General features: G+C 40.9%; 1 protein-coding gene across 1 annotated transcript in view; it reads right to left on the bottom strand.

Annotated features, from left to right (window-relative positions):
• Positions 1–15,404, bottom strand: part of LOC111671676 (receptor-type tyrosine-protein phosphatase F-like) — an 82,583-nt gene extending 67,179 nt beyond the window's left edge. The window contains exons 1-5 of the mRNA XM_087179974.1: positions 14,845–15,404; positions 8,897–8,910; positions 8,634–8,731; positions 6,685–6,938; positions 1,104–1,185 (exon numbers count right to left, since the gene is read on the bottom strand). Coding sequence (XP_087036100.1) covers positions 1,104–1,185; positions 6,685–6,938; positions 8,634–8,731; positions 8,897–8,910; positions 14,845–15,392 — 996 coding nt within the window. The 5' untranslated portion in view covers positions 15,393–15,404. The remainder of the gene's footprint in view (positions 1–1,103; positions 1,186–6,684; positions 6,939–8,633; positions 8,732–8,896; positions 8,911–14,844) is intronic.
• Positions 15,405–19,642: the final 4,238 nt, after the last annotated feature.

Below are 19,642 nucleotides of genomic sequence, written 5' to 3'. Positions count from 1 at the left end.
AACATCTGCACGACCGCCTGCAGAGAAGCTGAGCAGAAATCAAGAGTTCCTGAGACAGAAAGTCTCCTGGCAAACTCCACCAGAGCTGAACCGCTGAGACACCGGCAGAATCCGTCACCATGATAACGGGACACGGCCTCCAGGAGAATCCACCTAGATCCCGCGTCTCCAGGGTTACCATGGCAACCACAGCCACCTGGGTTCCAGCCAAGGGTCCTCAGCTACAGCGCAACTCACAGTAGGCCGGTCTTAACACTCTGCTCATGACTGGGTTGATGTCGAAATATAGTCATATTTAATTACCAAATCTCATTCATAGATGTAGCATCATTAGCTGTACAGCCATAGTATATAGCCATAACATATTCTCTCCCACCATTGCCAACTCATCACACTGCTCATTTCATTATTATTTTCATCTTTATGATTATTACATCTTGCATTTACTCTGTACATAGTAGTTTAGTTAATAAACTCATTTATTTACACCCAGCTGTTGTCCTGTTGTGTTCTTTTGACGTAGAGACTGGAGATCCATTGAATCGAGAAGTCATGGCTGATTGAGATATGAGATATGAGATATGAGATTGATAAATTTATCAATGAAGTATTTCATTGTTGTCCTCCAAGAGGACTGGTCCTTCAATGAGAATAAATTCTAAATTATGGCGTTAATGCTACATCTGGAATGATCGACATGAAGGATTTGGGAATCCATATCATATCCCCTAATTCTAAAATCTTCAGCCTTAATGGTCTATAAAGGACGACATAAAGGATGACATCAACAGAAGGATCGCCTTACCTCTTGCCTTTGTCTCTTTGAGGTAGAGCAGAAATATTGAAAATTAAGATGCTACTAAGACTATTCCTCTTAAATTTCCTCAAAACTGGTTTAAAGACATCAAATCCAATTTTATTTGATTCCTATGGAATAACAGAAAGCCCAGAATTGCTTACATGTAATTAATCATATCCAGATCCGGGGTCTGTGAACCTGATTCTGAGGTAGGCAACTGGGAATGGCTGGAGAAGATCAGCATGTCTAGAAATAAAAAAATATCTTTGCCATCATTGTGGTACTGACCAAAACCACCACTCACCTCATTTATGTCCATGTCTTCAGGATTCTGCCATCTGCTCAGAGAAGCCAGGGTGACAGGGACAACCACTATGTAGTACCACCTGAATCAAACACAAAAGCACAACTGCATCACACACCCTTATTCCATGTATACTTAGACACATAACATGCTTTCATACATGCTATTTAATATTTCAGTCATCTACTGCTAATGTAGTGTTTGCAGTGACTGTAATTAACACCAAACTGCAACTTCAGTGTGTCACATCTTACTGAAATTTTTTGAGTGGAAGAAATTAAATGTGACACTGCAGCAGGCATCTTTCTCAAAACTGCCTGGAATTGTACAAATATTGTAAGCTTACCAACTCCTGAGAATAAACGAGACCTGAAAATTTTCTTTACAAGAATTCTACCTCTAGTCCTATAATCTTGATGACTCTGAATCTTAGTGACTGGTGTGGGTTGGCTTGTTGTTGCAAATATTCTCAAATCTGGGATGCAGCTGTGAGACTGCCACTCTTAGTTCATTTTCAATGTCAAGCTTTGTTCTTAATTGAGGCAACTGCAAAAAAACTAAAAGTATTTAACACAGGATGTGGTAAAAGGAATGAGTGTGGTCAGGGCTCTCGTGCCTAGCTGTGGGTAGTCGTATTCCACTCCAATCCAAAATGCAGCCAAAGTCTTGGACTTAAACTGCAGCATCATTGTTGAATCAGAGGATGTCATCCATGAACTGCTCCTCTCCTGCAGTGCTGAAGTCAGCAACTGTTATTGCACTAAAGGGTCCCGGATCCAGTCATATTGTACAGAATGATGCACTGAAAAATACCTGTGGAAATTTTTTTTCAAGGCAGAGATAGGTGTTTTCGTAGATGGGACCACCGTGTTCAGCAGCTTGTTGACCTTGATGAATGATTTCAGGCTCTCAACTGAATCAATATTCCTCTCTTTCACTTGCTGCTCCCACATCTCCAGTTTTCTTGTGAATGATGTGATTTTTTCTGCCAGCTGTGGAAGATGTGTATTGGTGCCCTTCATCTGCAGATGTAGTTCATTGACTTTCTGAAACATGTCGCTGAGTTTCATGAGGGGTTGTTCATGAGGGGTTGTTATTTTTTAAATTGTTGAACACCCTAGATAAAACCTTCCAATGTGATATCAGGGCTTGCTGGGAAACAAAACAAATATGAGATCAGCTCCCTTTTCCTTGCACAGTATGGGAAAAATCAAGGCTTTTAAATGTCTGTAATTACGTCATTCAGCTTGAGACTCAGCTGTTTCTGTGTATCATACAGTTTGTCCACTACTCATTGGTTGAAAGGCGCTTGACCAGAACTCGCAGCCCCCCTTGTTTCCCAGCCATTGTTTGAGCCCCATCGGTCATAGTCCTCCCACTTCAGATCATCAAGTAAATGTAAATGGTTTTGAACAGTTCTTCCGCACACTGTAAATAATTACCAGGATTTCACAATATTCAACTGTAATATTTCACACTAAATTCCTGTATTATCACTTTTACAGGATTTAACTTTAATTTTCACAATATAAGATTGTAATTTCGACATTTACTATAAAAACAGTGCCACCACAGTAAACTGCTGTGATATTTGCAGTTTCAATTATTACCAGGATTTCACAGCATTGTATTGCATTATTTCACCGTGAAATACTGTATTAAGACTATCCTCTGCAAAAACACAGCCAATTACATGAACCGCGCTGAATTGTGGGACTTAACGTTACCGCTGATTTTCAAAATTTAATGTTTGATGCCACACACAGATGCCACACACAGAAAAGGAAAGAAGTCGGGTCTGCATATTCTCTCAAGGTAATTCACCCTTGTTTTCCACCTTTGCTTTCACTGCATTTTTACATTTTAAACGAGTGTGTTCGTCATATTAATTACCATTTTCTCTGACGCTTTTATTTCTATAGAGCCAGGTTTCCTTAAGGTAGCCGAGTGACGCCCGGCCCACTTCACTGGGCTGCGAGCAGATACCACACCGGGGACTAGCACGCAGGTAACATAACTAACTAACATAGTAGTTAGATCAACTGTTTGTGTGAGCTATAAACCAGCGACGTTTTGTATGACGGCAGAGTGAATCTATGCTCCACATTTTGATGTGAGGCTGTGGCTGTGCAGTAGATAGTTTGGTTTGATACCGTGCAAACGCCCACACTAGCTAACGTCAGCTACGCCACACATGTTCAGGTCAGGCAGTGTGAGGAAAAAAGCCCGGTCAGTTATCCAGCACTGTGGAAAAAGTTGTTAGTGGCTAGCGAGGCTATTTCCAGTTGGACGTGGAGAAGTTTAGTTTTCTTGCATCTAGCTCTCTGTAGAGCAGAAATTAATATAAGTGAATTTAAGCCCATTTCACGTATCTGTTAACGGTGTTTGTCTTTTCAACAAGGCTTTTTCCTTTTTTTCCCCTTTGATTTGCATTGGTTGTCCTGGTTCTTTGTAGTTTTTGGCAAAGTCAGTCTTATTACGTGTCATTATGACACATAATGTTCTGACTGATGAATCTCTAAATCAGTGAGACCAGTGAACTGACAACTATGCACCATGCAGAATCTTTGCTGCAACAGTTGTATGATACAGTTATCTTATTTTACAGCCATGTGCCACTGCCGCTGATGTCCAAAGGACAGAGATTCTGCCAAGCACCCCCTGCTTGATTGTACAAGGTACTGTTTGGATTTTATCTCGATATTTGTAAGAAATAGGTGAAAATTGTGAATATTTTATAAAAGATCAAAAAGTTATTACATATGTTCACATACTGTAACTTGCTGATTGGTGTTTTGAGCATGTTTTTGTTCAATTTTGTAGCTTGTCTCTTCTGATTCTGATCTCTTCTGATTATTTTTCATTGAGCGTTCAATGTTGCTAAACATCCACATCCTTACAACGGTACATGATGGGTATCTGTACATTTCAGGTGACCTGATGAAGCCAAGGTCGTGGATGCTGTCCATTGAAAAAAACAGCTTCTACAATCTCAATCTCCAGTACCCTGAGGACAGTTCGTGCACTTTGGAGTTTCCTCAAAGGTATAGTCATTTTAAAATTAGCATTTTATTGGATTCCTCCCTTGACCCCCTTGTTTAAAAGGATATTTCACTCAAAAATGAGAATCAAACTGACTGACTTTCATTTTTGGATGAACTATCCCTTTCTAATAAATGTTTACTTACCATAATTGCTTGTATTGCTTTTATGCTTATTAATTAAACATAAAAGATCAACTGATATTAATGCTTTATTGATTATTTGATTTACAGATGCTTCTTGGGCATCAACCCAGAAACGGGCTCGAAGGCGAAGAGGAAGCGTGGCAACATCAACCCACATGTGAGCACGTTCAGCAGGAAAATTGTGGACTTTGAGTGGCAGGCAAATTAGAAGGAACTTGAGAAAACTTTGAGAACCCCATTTAAAGGTTTATTTTGGTTTAAAGGATTTAAAAAGGTTTTATAATGGTTTATTTTGTTCTATATAATTCAGTAAAATGTACATATTCTGTTCAGATGTTATAATACTGACTTGACAAAAAAGGCATGTCATGCACTTAACAGTTAAATTAAAAAGTGAAAGCGAATTATCATTTTGTTCTGTTTTCTTTTTTTGAGCATATGAAAGCATGGTTGTGTAGGTGCAGTAAAACCACAATTAACAAGTGAATGTTACAATATCTTACAGTATTATTTAAATTGTAAATTTACAGTAAATAATTGGCTAATAATTGCATTACTTTCACAGTAATTCACTGTAGATATTTTCACAGCAATTTACTGTAATTATTTCACAGTAGTTAGCAGTATGCTTTATCACAGTAATTCCATGGGCATGGCAACTGTGAACTTACGGTAAAGTGTTGTAGTTTTATTGTAAATTACTGTGAAATAATTACAGTAAATCACTGTGAAATAATTACAGCGAATTACTGTGAAAGTAATGCAATTATTAGCCAATTATTTACTGTGAATTTACAGTGAAAATTCTTACAGTGCAGTGACTCTGTTTGTTACATGTTTGCAAGCAAATCCTCCCTCAAATCATCTGCATCAATGAATCTGATGTATGTTATCAATAAACAGTCTTTGTTCCTGTCAGTCACTTCATCCATCTGCAGAGCTAAACAATTGTCTCAAATCTTGTCATTAAGCTGCTTGAGTGTTCTAAAACTTTTTTACACAGGTAGTGTAGAGATTGTATTACTTGTTTTTCTCCATCCTCCTACTTCTTTTATTACAGCTTACTTGTGGGTCATTTCTACAGAGAAACAAACACTTGAAACACAATTAAGGCCAAATATTTTTTACAGTGCCTGTCTTCTTGCCTGAGCTGGGTAATAAAAAATAACTTTGTACTAAACTGCAGCCTCTGCACTGGGATTGTCTTGGCTGATTAATTGTTGTTTAAAATTGTTTATTTAAAGCTTTAAATAAATTGCTTTCTGGTATTAGACAAGTGCTGGGGAGTGGCAGGTTACTGTTAAAATGGTCATGTGATTACGGATGTAATCATTGCATTGTAGGGACTGAATGTTTTGTTTTCTTAAAACTACTCTGACCTAAAAGAACTATCTGTTGCAGCATATAATGGAACAGCTGGAACAGAACAGGAAGTAAATAAACCGGACCTCTAATGGCTGTTGAAACTCAGGCAACAGCCATTAAAGGTACTTCATACTTCCATACTGCAGAAAAAATAAAAATGTGACAATCTTCCAGCACAGTGGTCCCCTACCTCCAGGCCCTGGACTGGTATCTTGGCATATTTACCTTTTGGCATATATAGGCTGCAAGCATAGAACAAATTACTCATCTATTTATTCATTTTTAATCGGTTAAATGTCGTGATTAGTGTGAACAGCAGAAGATCTGGACACAGAACCAGGTGACGAGGTGAAGTAAAGATAACTCAAAGATTACTCGAGTTGATGACAACTATCACTGAACTATCACTCTAAGTGCAATAAAAAGTAAAAGGCCAATAAGAACTTTAGCAAACAAGCAACCAACTGAAAAGAGATATTTTCATTTATTTTGTCTGCTGGCTCCCAGTATCTTTTACACAACATCATGAGCTAATAGTGAATTGTTAGGAAAAGCTAAAATGAAAGCTGTCAGGATGTAAGTCTAACTGATTATCTTAGTTTACCATGAACTGAGCAACTGGCTGAGACAAACCAGTCCAATCAATTCAGACCCTGTGGAACTTGTTGCAGCGTGGTGAGAAAAAACAACAAAAAATGTAATTGTTCACCGAATTGAAACTTTGAAGAAGGGATATCAAATAAATGAATAAATATATGAAGAATGGTGATTTCAAAGTAAAATATCTCAAAGCTTTTAATTGAGTAATACCTATATTTCAACTTTAAAAATTTACTGGTGTTTAAATTTCACACTCCAGTATCATTACAACTATTATTTGCTTTCATATAAAGCCAGTCTTAATTACTTTCTGTCACTCTAAAATCAAACTGAGAGAGAGGAGAGAGGATACTTCAGAGCCATTGTTGAAATTACAAATCATCCTTTTTTTTGTATGATTTCCCCTCAGACATACAGACGAAACAGACCTGATAGGGGCTCCAGCAGGGACCCTGGGTAGACTGATGGTCACTTTACCACCCTCCTCATCGTGTTGGTATCGAACAGGTTTCATCTTCAGCAGGTCTGGAGCTGTTCGAATGGAAACCTGCTGCTGGAGGCCCCCAGCGCTGTTCCCCCGGCTCATCAGCACAAAAGAATAATCAGTATCTGGTTGCAGTTGTGTGATTAGCTTCCTCTTCAGGTTGCCTTGAACCTCCACACTCTGCTGGTTGTACAGGATCTGAAGCCGAGATGAAGTTTCTTACTAACACAGATACAGTTTAATTGCATAGATAATCACTGATTATTTGAAATATTTTTACCTTAGCAACATGTATTATAAAAGCTGAATATCATCAGTGTAATTGATGATTTTTCCCTCTTTGCGTTGTACCCTCTGATCTTACAGGGATATTCAACAATGTGGGAAATACTAAACCCAGCAACCTCACTGTGACAGTAAGACTTCTGGGAGTTGCTCACAGTCACTGCTCAGGATGTTGTTTGCCATGAAAATGTTCCAGCACCAAAGTTGCTATAAAACTAGACTTGCTAGGCGCTGTTTGCCTTCGCCAACCAGCCAAGTTGCAGTTAATATGGTCTAAATCTCTCTTTCCTGAGTTACCACATTGAATAATGTCCAGAAATGCTTTAGCAGAACATTATGATGTAACAGTGAAATTGACCTTTGACCATTTGAATATAAAATGACATCGCTTCCTAGAAATTACGGTTATATTCAACTAAACTGCAACAACAAATACATTTCTTGGAAACATAAGTGCAACTGAATTACATTTACTTAATGTTTGACCATAATATGCAATCTTGCAGTACAATCTCCACCTGTAGTGACTCCAGCATCATTAAACAGATTTACGGTTCTGTTTAGACTGTTACAGCACTGGTCTGGGTTAATACAGAAAATGTTCACAGTTACTTCAGAAACAATCTGTTTATCTACATTCAACCAAAACCATCATCTTTTCCCTGACCTTAACCAAAGTGCTGTTGCTGTTGCAACCCTGGTCTCTGTGACAGTCAAGCACTTTACATGTTCACCATCCACCCAAAACATTTTTCTGTTGCAGTTTAGCCAGGATACCTGTTTCATCCTGCTTCCAGTCTTTAGCTAACCTAAACCCATACCAAATGCACATGACACAAGACACAATATTTTTTCGAAACATATTGAAGAATTCCTTCAATGTCTGTGAGTAGGTTTGCTTTGGCTTTACAACAGCTGTCATATTAGGCCAGTGCTATTGTTACCTTTACTGAATATGATATTATTGTTATTTGTAGCTTCAATTCACTTTTCTACTTGCACCAAACTTTGTGACCTTGACAGTACTCTCTGCTTTTGATGTGTTTTTGAGGGCAGATATGCATTACAAGGTGCTAAATAAATAAATTGATTGATTAGTTGCTTACTATTATTTAGTAATATTATATATACAGAGCTACATAGTACCACATGCTGAATGACAAGACAGACAGGTCCCTTATAAATGGCCAGTCATAAAGTACAGTTAGAGGCCAAATTTAATATGGGGGGATTGATTTTCTTTTTGCTTTATGGAGCAGCTCTTCTTGTAAGGATGCCGATACTGTAAAAAGTGTCACAAAGTTAGTATTTTGTTTGGTTATTGTAGTTGAAATGTAAAAAAGTATTTTTTCTTATTATAGTAATTTGATTATAATGTGTAAAAGGTGCCGCTTCCTGCCTGCACATACAGTCTCTACTATACAGAAGGGTCACTCACAATTGATTTAATACCCAACAGTAAATTACAACTCATGAATGATTAAATGAGCACTGACTACTAAGTTCTAACTTATCAGTTAATAACCTCTATCAGTTATTAAACTGAGTGTCTAATGTCTGTGTGAGTGATGCTGCTGATGTCTGGGTTGAACTGTGGGCTTATCTTACCTTAAGAGGCACTTGAGATTTGTAGGTTTCTGGCACTTCCCAGGTCAGCAGGACTGAAGTTTTCATCACAGCCTTCACACCAAAGTTCTTGGTGAACACTGGGGGAAGGTCTGGATGATTATTAAGTGGTTAATTTGATTGTGGATGTAACTGAGATGTTTCAAAGTTGATGAACTGGTGCACAAAAGCAAGAAAATGATGGTTTATCTCAACAAAAATAGAAGCTATCTGATGATCTGATGCAGCTTGGACAGAGTATAAACCCTGCTTGACATTCCTGCCTCTCTGATAAAGCTGCTTCCCTAAACCACTCTCCTGCAGTGGATGAGAAAGTTCAGTTTTTGATGTATTGTTTGTGTTTTCCATGGGTTTCCCACAACTACTTGTAGAATGTTGTATCTTTTCTGTGGAGTTGATATACCTATAGTCATCAGGAACAGGTGCAGCAGCAGGAATGATGTGAGCTCAATGACAGTCTCTGATTTGAGAGATGGGCTTTGTGTAATTTTACTCCTAGATGGCACAGTAGCAGAAACTTCAGTGATTATTTAAATTTTCAGACATGATAACAGGCCCAGTCAGAATTTAACAGTAATTAGTGTTCTATGTTTTTCTAAATATCAATAGAAAGCTATTTTTCACAGATTAAGAGAAGCTGAACAGTAATATCACATGGTATCATATTAACTGTGTTTCATCTGGAGATCAAAATATTTTATTTGTCATATCAATAGGATAATTACAGTAGGCTTTCCATTTTTTTCCACTTCCAGTCATATTTATAAATATTTGCAGCTATTGCTCCAGGGCAGTGAAAAGCTAAGTGAAAATATTTTAAAGCAACTTCATATGTCAGGGTCATTTAAAAAAAAAAAATCTTTGCAGCAGACTTCTTTCAGTTTTCAAACCTATGACCTCCCGGGGTCTGTTTCCCATACAATGACGCAAGTTAGCACTGAAGTAACATGGTACAATGCATCATTAAACTAAGTTCTGACCATCGAACTACAATGTGTCCAGATGTGTTCGGTCTGATTTTCACAGCAGAAAGGCATGTTTTCTTTTCTTTTCCTTTATTTGTTATTCTAAGTGTAATAGTGAAAAAGATTGAACCAAACATATAGATGTTACAACAAACACGTGAGAAAACAACAAAGAAAAATAATAAGAAAAAACGAAATAAGAAAAAATAGAATAAAACACTTGTGTGTGGGTGTGTGAATGTGTATGTGTGTGTGTTTGTGTGAGACAGAATAGACAGAATGGTTTTGCATGTATGATGAGAACACATAACCACTCACCGTCAGCTTGTATACGCTCATAATTATAACATGAAGAAGAAAGAAAAAAGGGAAAAAGAAGGAGCTTGTGTATGTGGTGTGTGTGTGTGTGTGTGTGTGTGTCTGTTGATGAGGATTGGGTTGGGTGTTTTAAATGTTTTTTTGTTTTGTATTTTTTTCTTCCTCTTTTTTCAGGAGGGTATTGCTCAACCTGGCTGATTGATTGTGGTGGGGGGTGGTGTCATGTCCATGAAGAGACGTTAAGTTATGTTTAGTTTTGTCTGTCCCGTGACTTCTTGTTTTATTTTGAAAACCTAACTCTCCTCTCGTTTCAGGTAACTTCCTCCTTCCCTTGTGTGTTTCCCACTGGTCTGATTGTCTGCCCCACCCTGATTGTTTCCACCTGTTTCCCATTAATTGTGTGTGTATATAGTCTGCGTTTCCCTTTGAACCACGCCAGCCACGTTATCCCACGCCAGGTTTTGAATTCGATGTTATGTTTTGCTATAGTCTTGCTGTACATTATTTTGATACTTTGTCTTTACCTGTATCCTGAGTTTTTTTTTATTTGGGTACTTTGAATATATATTCCTCTGTTAGAGTGATTTTCCTTTGCTACTTTGTTATTAAAATATTGTTGATTGGTACTTTGTCTTGGAGTCGTGCATTTGTGTTCAAGTCTGATTCATACTTTCATTACACAAACGTATACAGTATAAAATAAAGTAAGCATATTATATCCTTCATAGTTCAGTTGTGACAGGTGGGAGTTTTGGTGGGAAACCCTGAGATCCAGGGAAAGAGGGTCATCCTAACAACACCCCTGCTGTTATTTATGATGGGACCCACGCAACACCAGCCCCCAATCCCCATGTAGTACCTATCCCGTAGTACCTCTAGGGCAGTCCCTGTGAACACATGAGACCAGGGCCTGCACCGCCGCTGATCCACAAAGCTAGAACCAGAGGATTGTTGGATGAGAGATTGAGAATTGAATACTTTTGTGTTGATTGACTGTGTGTGTGTGTGTGTGTGTGTGTGTGTGTGTGTGTGTGTGTGTGTGTGTGTGTGTGTGTGTGTGTGCATGTGTGAGTGTAACAGCTATATAAAAGCTACTAATAGAGATGGAGAAAAGAGAAAAGTAGTTATGCCTAAAAATGACAGTTGTGATGATTAGTTAGTTTGGTCAGTTAGTCTGTTCATGTCCCCTGTGTTACCAGTCCAAGTTCCTTGTGTTACCTTGTGCTTCTGGTTTCTGTTTGAAGTCCCCTGTGTTTCCTTGTGCTTCAGCTTCCTGTTTAACTCCCCAGTGTTACTTTGTGCTTTAGCTTGCTGTTCTTGTTCCTTGTGTTACCTCGTGCTTTTGGTTCCTGTTCATGTCCCCTGTGTTATCTGTTGAAGTTCCCTGTGTTTCCCCGTGCTTCTGCTTCCTGTTTGGTTAGTTCACCAGTTTTTGTAGGTTCTTCTGTTTATTAAACATTTTTCATTTGTCTCCCTTGTCTTGGCTGCATTTAGGTCCAACCGTATTTAATATCGTGACAGTATGAACCGACCAAAAAAATGGACCCAGCAGCCTACGCCGGCTTCGTAGCCAGCTTTTTTGAGGTTGCCTTACAGCAAGCCTAAATCTTCCCAGTCAGCACTCCCATCGGTTGTCAGACCCCCCACCTTGGCTGACCCACTGTCAGATTTGGATGTGGAGGACCCTGAGCCGTCTCCTTTTTGGGGAACCCGGCTAGCCTTTCCTGCTCCAGGACAATTCATGTTTTCAACTTTTGTGTTATGTATATTAGTTTGGTCAGTTTGTCTGTTCATGTCCCCTGTGATGCCGATTCAAGTTCCTTCTGTTACCTTGTGCTCCTGGTTCCTGTTTGGAGTCCCCTGTGTTACCTGTTGAAGTTCCCTGTGTTTACTCTTGCTTCTGCTTCCTGTTCGGTTTGTTCACCAGTTTTTGTAAGTTCTTCTGTTTATTAAACATTTTTCACCGCCTCCTTTGTGTTGGCTGCATTTGGGTCCAGCCTTACTTTATACCCTTAGAGATATTACATGTCTGTAAATACTGTATGTCATTTTTAACACTATTCATCCCATATTCACTAATGAATTCCTGGCCTACCTGATTATCAGAGTACCTGAGTGGCTCAGTGGGCTAGACAGGTGCACATGATCAATTACTCTTGATCACACAGGCACATGTTCAATACCCAGCAGTGGTTCATTTTTTTCATATTTTTCATAATGTCAAGGGAAGCTCTTAATGAGTAAACATTGATATATAAAAGTGCCTTATAGATTTCTATGTTGTCTGAGAATAATAATACTACTAATAATAAACTTTATAATTGTACTAATAATAAATGTCATTTCTATAGCACATTTTTAAAACAGCAGTTTCAAAGTGCTTCACAATTAAAAAATAAAAATGAGAACACAAGCTTCCTCAAAAGCCTAGAAATACACACATATACACATAAAGGAAATATTAAAGGCTGTCCTTTCTCATGAGATGCATAAGATGACCATCTTGGAAATGATGAAATGAATCCTGCAGGCCTAGAAGTTATAGTGTGAACAGGGAATTACATCTAAAGTACTCTTATAAGTACATTTTACATTATATATGTTTGTACAGCATGATTAGTGAATTTTCAGTTCACTTACATGGTGGCTACCTTCCTGCGACTGTATCTTTTGTCATTTATGTGCTCGTCATCCCCACTGAGTGTGGCCCTGCCCACTGCAGCCTATTTAAGGGAGTTTGGAGCAGAGTGATCTCTCTCTAGCACATCAAACAGCTCTTTGATTTCCTGGTTTCTTTTGAGGTTTGAGGTTGGAGGTTTGGTAGTCACGTTTTTGGTTTTTGCTTGTAAGTCTAGTGGTTATTTTATGCTGGGTTAGTTTAAGGGGGGAATGTTCTGGGTACTACAGTCCATTGCGTGGCTGGCCCAGACTTCCCCCATTCTTTTGTTCTTTTTGGCCAACCTCCAAAGTCTTTGTGGTTTTGGTTAATATTTGTTTTTGTGTTGAAAAATAAACAACACTTTTGTTCATTGAATGTTGCATTCATGTTGCTGCACACAGGTTCAAGCAATATGTCTTGGTGTGGCCGTAGCATATTTTGGGGCTCGTCAAACATTGTTTTGGTGATGTAGTTTTAGTACTTTTGAGCGGCATGTTTTGGGCTATTGTTAATCGAGCTTGTGGTGGTGTGCTGCCTGTTACGGGTGGTATATTAGGTGGTGTGTCCTCTTATGCTGACTGTGCGTGTGACTTTGTTTCCCGTAGCACTTTGTTTGCGCAGTGGGTTTGTTTGTTCTCGGTTAATCTGTGCATGTTGCTTGGAATTTGTAACACTTCGGTTGTGCAGTAGGCCCTGGTTGTTTTTGTTTACAATAACACTAGTTGCACAAGGAATTGTTGTCAGGCATTTGGATGTATAGTGAAATGCTTGCGTGTTATATTGGGCAACATTGTAACACTTTGGTTGCTGCATTTTTTGTGCATGCTGTTCCAAGTTGTAGTTAGGTAAGTTTTGCTGTTGTAGTGTTGGGAGTTGCTCTATTAATGCCGGATTCTGTGTTGCTGTTTTTCTGGTTTGCTATGATGGATTTTGACCTGGAAGGCTTTTTATCTCGTCTAACTTGTGATACGTTGGAGGCATGCACTAAGGACAATCTTAAGGTCATTGCAGAGAGGTTTGTCATTCACATTAGTAAACAAGACAAGAAACAGGTGAATCATCCTATCAGGTGAAGCTGAAAGAGCTCGAGTTGGAGTTGCATAACTGAGATCTGAAGGAGAAGGAAATTGATTGCAATATTGAGGTGAGGAAGCTTGAGGAAGGTTAATGTGTTGCATTTGACAGAATTGGAACTTGGTGCAATGTCTCCTCAGGCTCCGCAGCCTTCACCTGAGCAATGGTTTTGATATTTTGTGTGTCGCTCAGGAGGTTTACGCAGTTAGGTCCCCAGAGAGTAGTTCAGATTATGGGAAGGTTAAAGCTGGTGTTTTGAACAATATGAGCTGGTGCCGGAGGCTCACAGCCAGAAGTTTCATAAGTCCAGAAAGTTTGAGTCTCATAGATACTTTGATTTTAAGAGACGTGTTGCCAATGGTTGCGAAGTCTGCTGCAGATTCCGGGGTCTTAGTGTGTGGTTTTGGTATGCGATACTTAGGTGCACCTTTGCATACGGTTTTAGTTAGATCTGGTTACAGGTCAAGTGGTTGTGGGTGTTCGCCCATGTTTCTCAATTAGAGGAGTGGACTTTATTTTGGGGAATGGTTTGGCTGGCGGTAAGGTGTTTGTGAAGCCTGAGGCTACGGCTGTCCCTGTGGTATCCCACACATATCCTGAGGTCTTTTCTGCCTGTGCTGTCATCCATGCCACATCTAAACATCAAGCTGTGAGCGAGGATGTTGACTTGTCTGACAGTTTTATTGTCACTGGGGAGTTAGACTTGTTTACCATTAAAGCTCCATCTGATAACCTGGTATACATTAGCAGCCTTACTCATTCAAAGATTGCAAGCATATTTGAGCCAATGTAATTTAATATTTGTAAGTGTTTGTGTATATGTTGTATAGTTTTATTTTGGAACTTCAGGGAATGGAGATGGACTTGTTTTTCTTTTTCTCTGAGACCTCAGCTTCAATCCTTCATTTTACCTGCTACTGCTTTTAAAGGAAATGAAAGAAGAACATGGGATTGTCTACCTGCTGATTTATGTAGTCCTCCTACTAATGAATTCATGTTGCATAGAGCTGTGCCAGGTTTATGCCAAAACCTGTGATCATTTGTCACATGTAGTCAGGATAATAAATCATGTTGAAATCATGGAGTAATGTACAGAGAGCTGAGGTCACAGATGAAGCTACAGGGAAATCCATCACTGACAAACAGCCTGTGGTTCTCACCTGGCATAGAGGTGGACATGGTCCTGATCTGGATGCTGGGGCTGATGGGACCTCCCCCCTTACTGGTGAAGGCTTGGACTCTGATGTCATAGGTTATGTCAGGCTGTAAACCTTGGATGGTCATCTGTGTTCCTGTGGTATGGTTTGTGTTGTTGTGCTGGCTATTGATATCCCGATACACCACCATGTACTTCACAATCTTTCCATTCCTCTCAGCCAGAAGAGGGGGGTCCCAGGCCAGCTGGGTGGAGGTGGCGGTCAGGCCTACCACACTCAGATTCTGGGGGTAGCTGCTGGGAATGTCTTCAGGGATGCTGATCTCCTTCATATATTCCTCCCCATTGCCTGCTCGGTTTTTGGCGCACAGTTTGAAGATGTAGGTCCCTCCTCTGTGGAGGCCGGTAACTGTGAAATGATCATCTATCTTTCTGAAGTCCTTGATGGTGAAAGCTTCCTCCTCTGCTCTCTTGTATTGCAGCTGGTACCCAACATGCTCCCCCACCATCTCCTTAGGTGGCTGCCACTGGATAAGGGCAGTGTTCCCTATGGTGGTGCTGATCATCATAGTGGGTTTACCAGGCACTGGAAGACAGGAAATACTTTTCACAGTCACATGTCTAAATAACTTGTTCAATACCAAATTCATGAAAAAATAACAGCATTTTTCTTTCCAATAATAGTACTCTCTCAGTTGGGTGGAGAAAATGGGAATAGTTTTTACAGGATCTCATAATTACAAGGTTCAATATCATTAAAAATAGGTCAGGAAATGCATGAGCAGCCACTTTCTAAAGTTAAAATTGAAAGTGAATATATCCATAATGTCATAAAAATCCCTTATCGCACAAGAAAATTGTTTGTGAACAACGAGGGAAAGTATGGTAAGTCAATGTTAAACTTGGACTTGGTATGTAGTGTAGAACAGACACTTTGAACTGTAAGTTTAACATTCCCATTTCTTTCCTCCTCAAAATAGTTTGTAAAAAAGTAAGTCTGCCACTCAGACTAGTTTCAGATTACATCCCTTTTTAATTAGAGACATATAAAATATTAACCATTTGTGTGAAATTTTGTCATAATTGCTGTGTGTAGTCATGAGTGTTTAGGTCACTGTGACTTGTGACATTTAACCACCAAAATCAGTTTGTCCTTGAGTCCAAATCAATGTTTGTATAAGTTACATCATGGTGTTTCTGATATCATGTCCACAAGAACGGGACGGACAGACAACCTGAAAACAATATGCCTTTGCTTCTGACTGTTGTAGGAGCTGAGAAATAAAAGTTTTGAGCAAAACTCCTCAGAGTCAGACCAGTCCACCTCCTCAGCTGGGTGGGCGGAGGGGTCAGGTGGAGGGAACCCTCATTGTCAGATGGCCCTTCCACCAGGAGGTTCACGTCAGTGGGAACTGGCAGGGAGGCGGCGTGGACCATCAGACAGGGACCCCTCGGTGGTGTGGCGGTACTGGGGGGCTGATAAGGGTGATGGCGGTGGAGATCCACACCTTCTGGCAAACTTGGCAGGCAGGAGCAGGAAAGTGTTGCCGGTTGGCCAAGGCAGTGTAGCGACTCAGAGAACACGCAGTGCATGTCAGGACCCAGGTTCAACAACAGCGGGGGATGAAGGCTTGGACGGACGGGCAGGAAGCTTCCCTCTCCAAGGCTGGGAAGAGCGTGGACTGGTAGCCGTAGGCACATAGGAAGGGCAAGCCTGTGGCGGAGCTGGTCAAGGAGTTTTGGGCGTACTTCTGCTGGTTGCAGACAGAGCAGGCCTTGACAAAGTCGCGAGTGTCCTCCTTCAGGGCGGGCCACCAGAAGCGTTGGAGGAGGATGTCTTGAAACCTGGATGGCAGGAGAGTTTGGAGGTGTGGGCCCATTGCAGCACCTCCAACAGCTTGCGGGACGTACAGACGGTTTGGCGGGCAGGTGCTGGGAGCACGTTAATCCTCGTGGTGACCCTAACTCTCTCCTCTATGTTCCAGGTAAGGGTGGCGATGACACAGGGAGAAGGAAGGATGCAGAATCCTCTCCCTTCTGGAACTGGGCGTCAAGCTTGGCATTGCAGGACCCCGGATGCCAGCGGGCCTGGCAGGAGTTCAGTCTCTTGGCTTTTTGGATGTATTCCAGGTTCTTGTGGTTCTTTTGTTATGGTTTTGGAATACACTGACAAACAATGTTGTCCTGCTATTAGGGATGTCAGATCAGTGTTTCCTCTACATTAATTTAGAATGTAGAGGAAACACTGCTAAATCATAGCCGCGGCTAATTTACCACATTCATTTTAAGAGTCAAAATGTGTTATCCTTTTAGAGCTAACCACAATGTTGGTGTTGGCAAAAAATCTACATGCAACACATACCTGCCCCTGTGGTGGTGACCATCTTGGCCTTGCTGCGAGCTCCATCACCTTTGGTAGTATATGCAGCCACAGTCAAAGAGTAGGTAGTGTCTGGGAGCAGACCCGTTATAATGGCCTCCTTCAGAGTGAGACCAAGAAGAAGAAAGAGGGAAGGAGAGAGAAAACAATAGACGGAGACACAGGGAGAAATGGAGACAGAGGTGAAGGAAAAAGGAGAAGACAGTGAAAAAAGGGCAACAACATTCAGGTTAAGACCATAGAATGTATTGAAAATAGAGACATCCACTCCAGGTCTGGAAAATGAAGCTAATGCAGAAGTTGCTTAAACGTGCATTCTATCTAATGTCCATCAGGGGGTACCTCCACCGGTTGCAAAAAAAAGTCAGATTGTATATTGTATTGTAGTGCACCTCCACCTATTTTGAGGCCAGGTTCCAGATAGAAGTGCATATTGCGGTAAGAAATGAAACAATAACCACACGTCATATACCTTATCCACTGTCCTTGTGGCCTGACTTATGGGTAAAACTTCCCGAGCGTTACACACTAGGATCAGGGTTGTGAAGCTTGTCGGGGGAGGCAATCATGAAAAAAGGCTTTCACAGCGTTAGACATTTTGGATTTATTTCCTCAATACCATGTCCCCTAATGGTTTAAATGAGGAATTTGATATTAAACCTTTTTTTTTTATTTTTTATAACATTCTCTACTCTGCGCACTAATAACCACTTGTTTCCCAGCGCCCTAAAACTTTTTGTATCTCTATAATACTTTTTGTATTTCTATGTTATTTGTGCTTATGGTATTTTTGCAGAACAGAGAGGTTCAGGAGATCCTTTCTTCTCACTGCCATCAGGCGATACAATACCTCAGCCAAAGGAAGTTCAGTGATAGTCCACAACTCCATTAATCTTCAGATATCTTTGCTTCAACTGGTTCTGTGTCTGGTGCAGCCCCTGCCATGCAGTTTGCTCTGTGAGTGTGTGTTTGTGCACTGTGTACCTGCAGCCTCTCCTGGAGAGCAGACAGAGAAGCAGTGGAAAGAGTGAAAATTGCAAATTTGGTTTGTGGACCTCTCTGACTTGTATAGAAAAACTCTGTGTTCAATTTCAGCAAGAAATTATAGAGAAACAAGTTAAAATGGTTATTTATAAAGGTTTTACAGCACTAATAGATCTGATACCACAATGATTCAGAGGCACAGGCATATTCTGCTCCACAACTTTGTATACTAACCACAAATAAAAGAAAAGGGCTTGCTCCCTCAGCTTCTTAGAGGAAGTAAAGAAAAGCCATTATCATAAACAGTTGCAGGTGTAAACAGGGAGGTGAAGAGCAGATCCATTCCACTCTAAATCAAGAAATATCTTTTATATAAATCATTAGCGAGACAAAAAGTGACCTCAGTGTTGAGTAACCATCATTCTTTCATATAGTAACTAGTGCATTATTGTGCTCTATGCATTCATGTCAGTGTATTTGTACATTCCTCTAAACCAATAATGACTGGCCACACCGCTTGCCTATCATAGTTCCTTATTCGTTTATAATTACTATTCGAAGGAAGCTGTTCTGTCCTCACAAAGGGTTATCCTCATGGATGTATTCTCAGCTGTACAAAAAGCTAAACACTTTCCCAATTAAGGTCCAAGGAACAAGCAGTTGTTGTGTTTGGCTGTTTAATTAGAATTTTGTGTGAAACCATAATCCACTCCTCCTTGAACCATCACCTTACCGTGGTGGAGGAGTTTGAGAGCCCTAATGACCCTAGGAGCTATGTTGTCGGGGGCATTTTGCCCCTGATAGGGTCTCCCAAGGCAGATTGGTCCCAGGTGAAGGGCCAGATGAAGAATGGTTCAAAAGATGAATGAACAGAACAAACAAGAACCCCAGTACCCGGCCCGGTGGGTTACTGGGGCCCCGCCCTGGAGCCAGGCCTGGGTTTGGGGCCCGTGGGCGAGCGTCTGGTGGCCAGGCCTTGGCCCATGGGGCCTGGCCGGGCCCAGCCCGAACTGGTTACATGGGTTCGTCTCCCAGTGGGCCCACCACCTGCAGGAAGAGTTAACGGGGTCCGGTGCAATGTGGATTGGGCAGCAGACCAAGGCAGGGGCCTTGGCGGTCCGATCCTCGAAACTGGTTTTCAGAACATGGAACGTAACCTTTCTGGCGGGGAAGGAGCGGGAGCTTGTGGAAGAGGTTGAGCGATACTGGCGAGATATAGTCGGCCTCACCTCGACACATAGTGCCGGCTCCGGAACCCAAGTCCTTGAGAGTCTTTCCTCTTTGCTGGAGTTGCTCCAGATGAAGGGGGAGGGCCAGGGTGGGCTTTTTGCTGGCCCCCAGGCTCTCTGCCTGTGTGTTGGGGTTCACTCCAGTGGACGAAAGGGTTGCGTCCCTGCGCCTTCGGGTCGGGGATCGGGTTCTGACAGTTGTCGGTGCCTATTCACCAAACAGCAG

The sequence above is a fragment of the Seriola lalandi genome, unplaced genomic scaffold (assembly GCF_002814215.2).
Source record: "Seriola lalandi dorsalis isolate HSWRI2012SDOR001 ecotype SW California unplaced genomic scaffold, Sedor1 jcf7180002054885, whole genome shotgun sequence".
In the NCBI taxonomy this organism is placed as follows: Eukaryota; Metazoa; Chordata; class Actinopteri; order Carangiformes; family Carangidae; genus Seriola; species Seriola lalandi.
The sequence above is the reverse complement of the archived record's forward strand: the minus strand, read 5'-3'. Positions and strand labels throughout refer to the sequence as shown.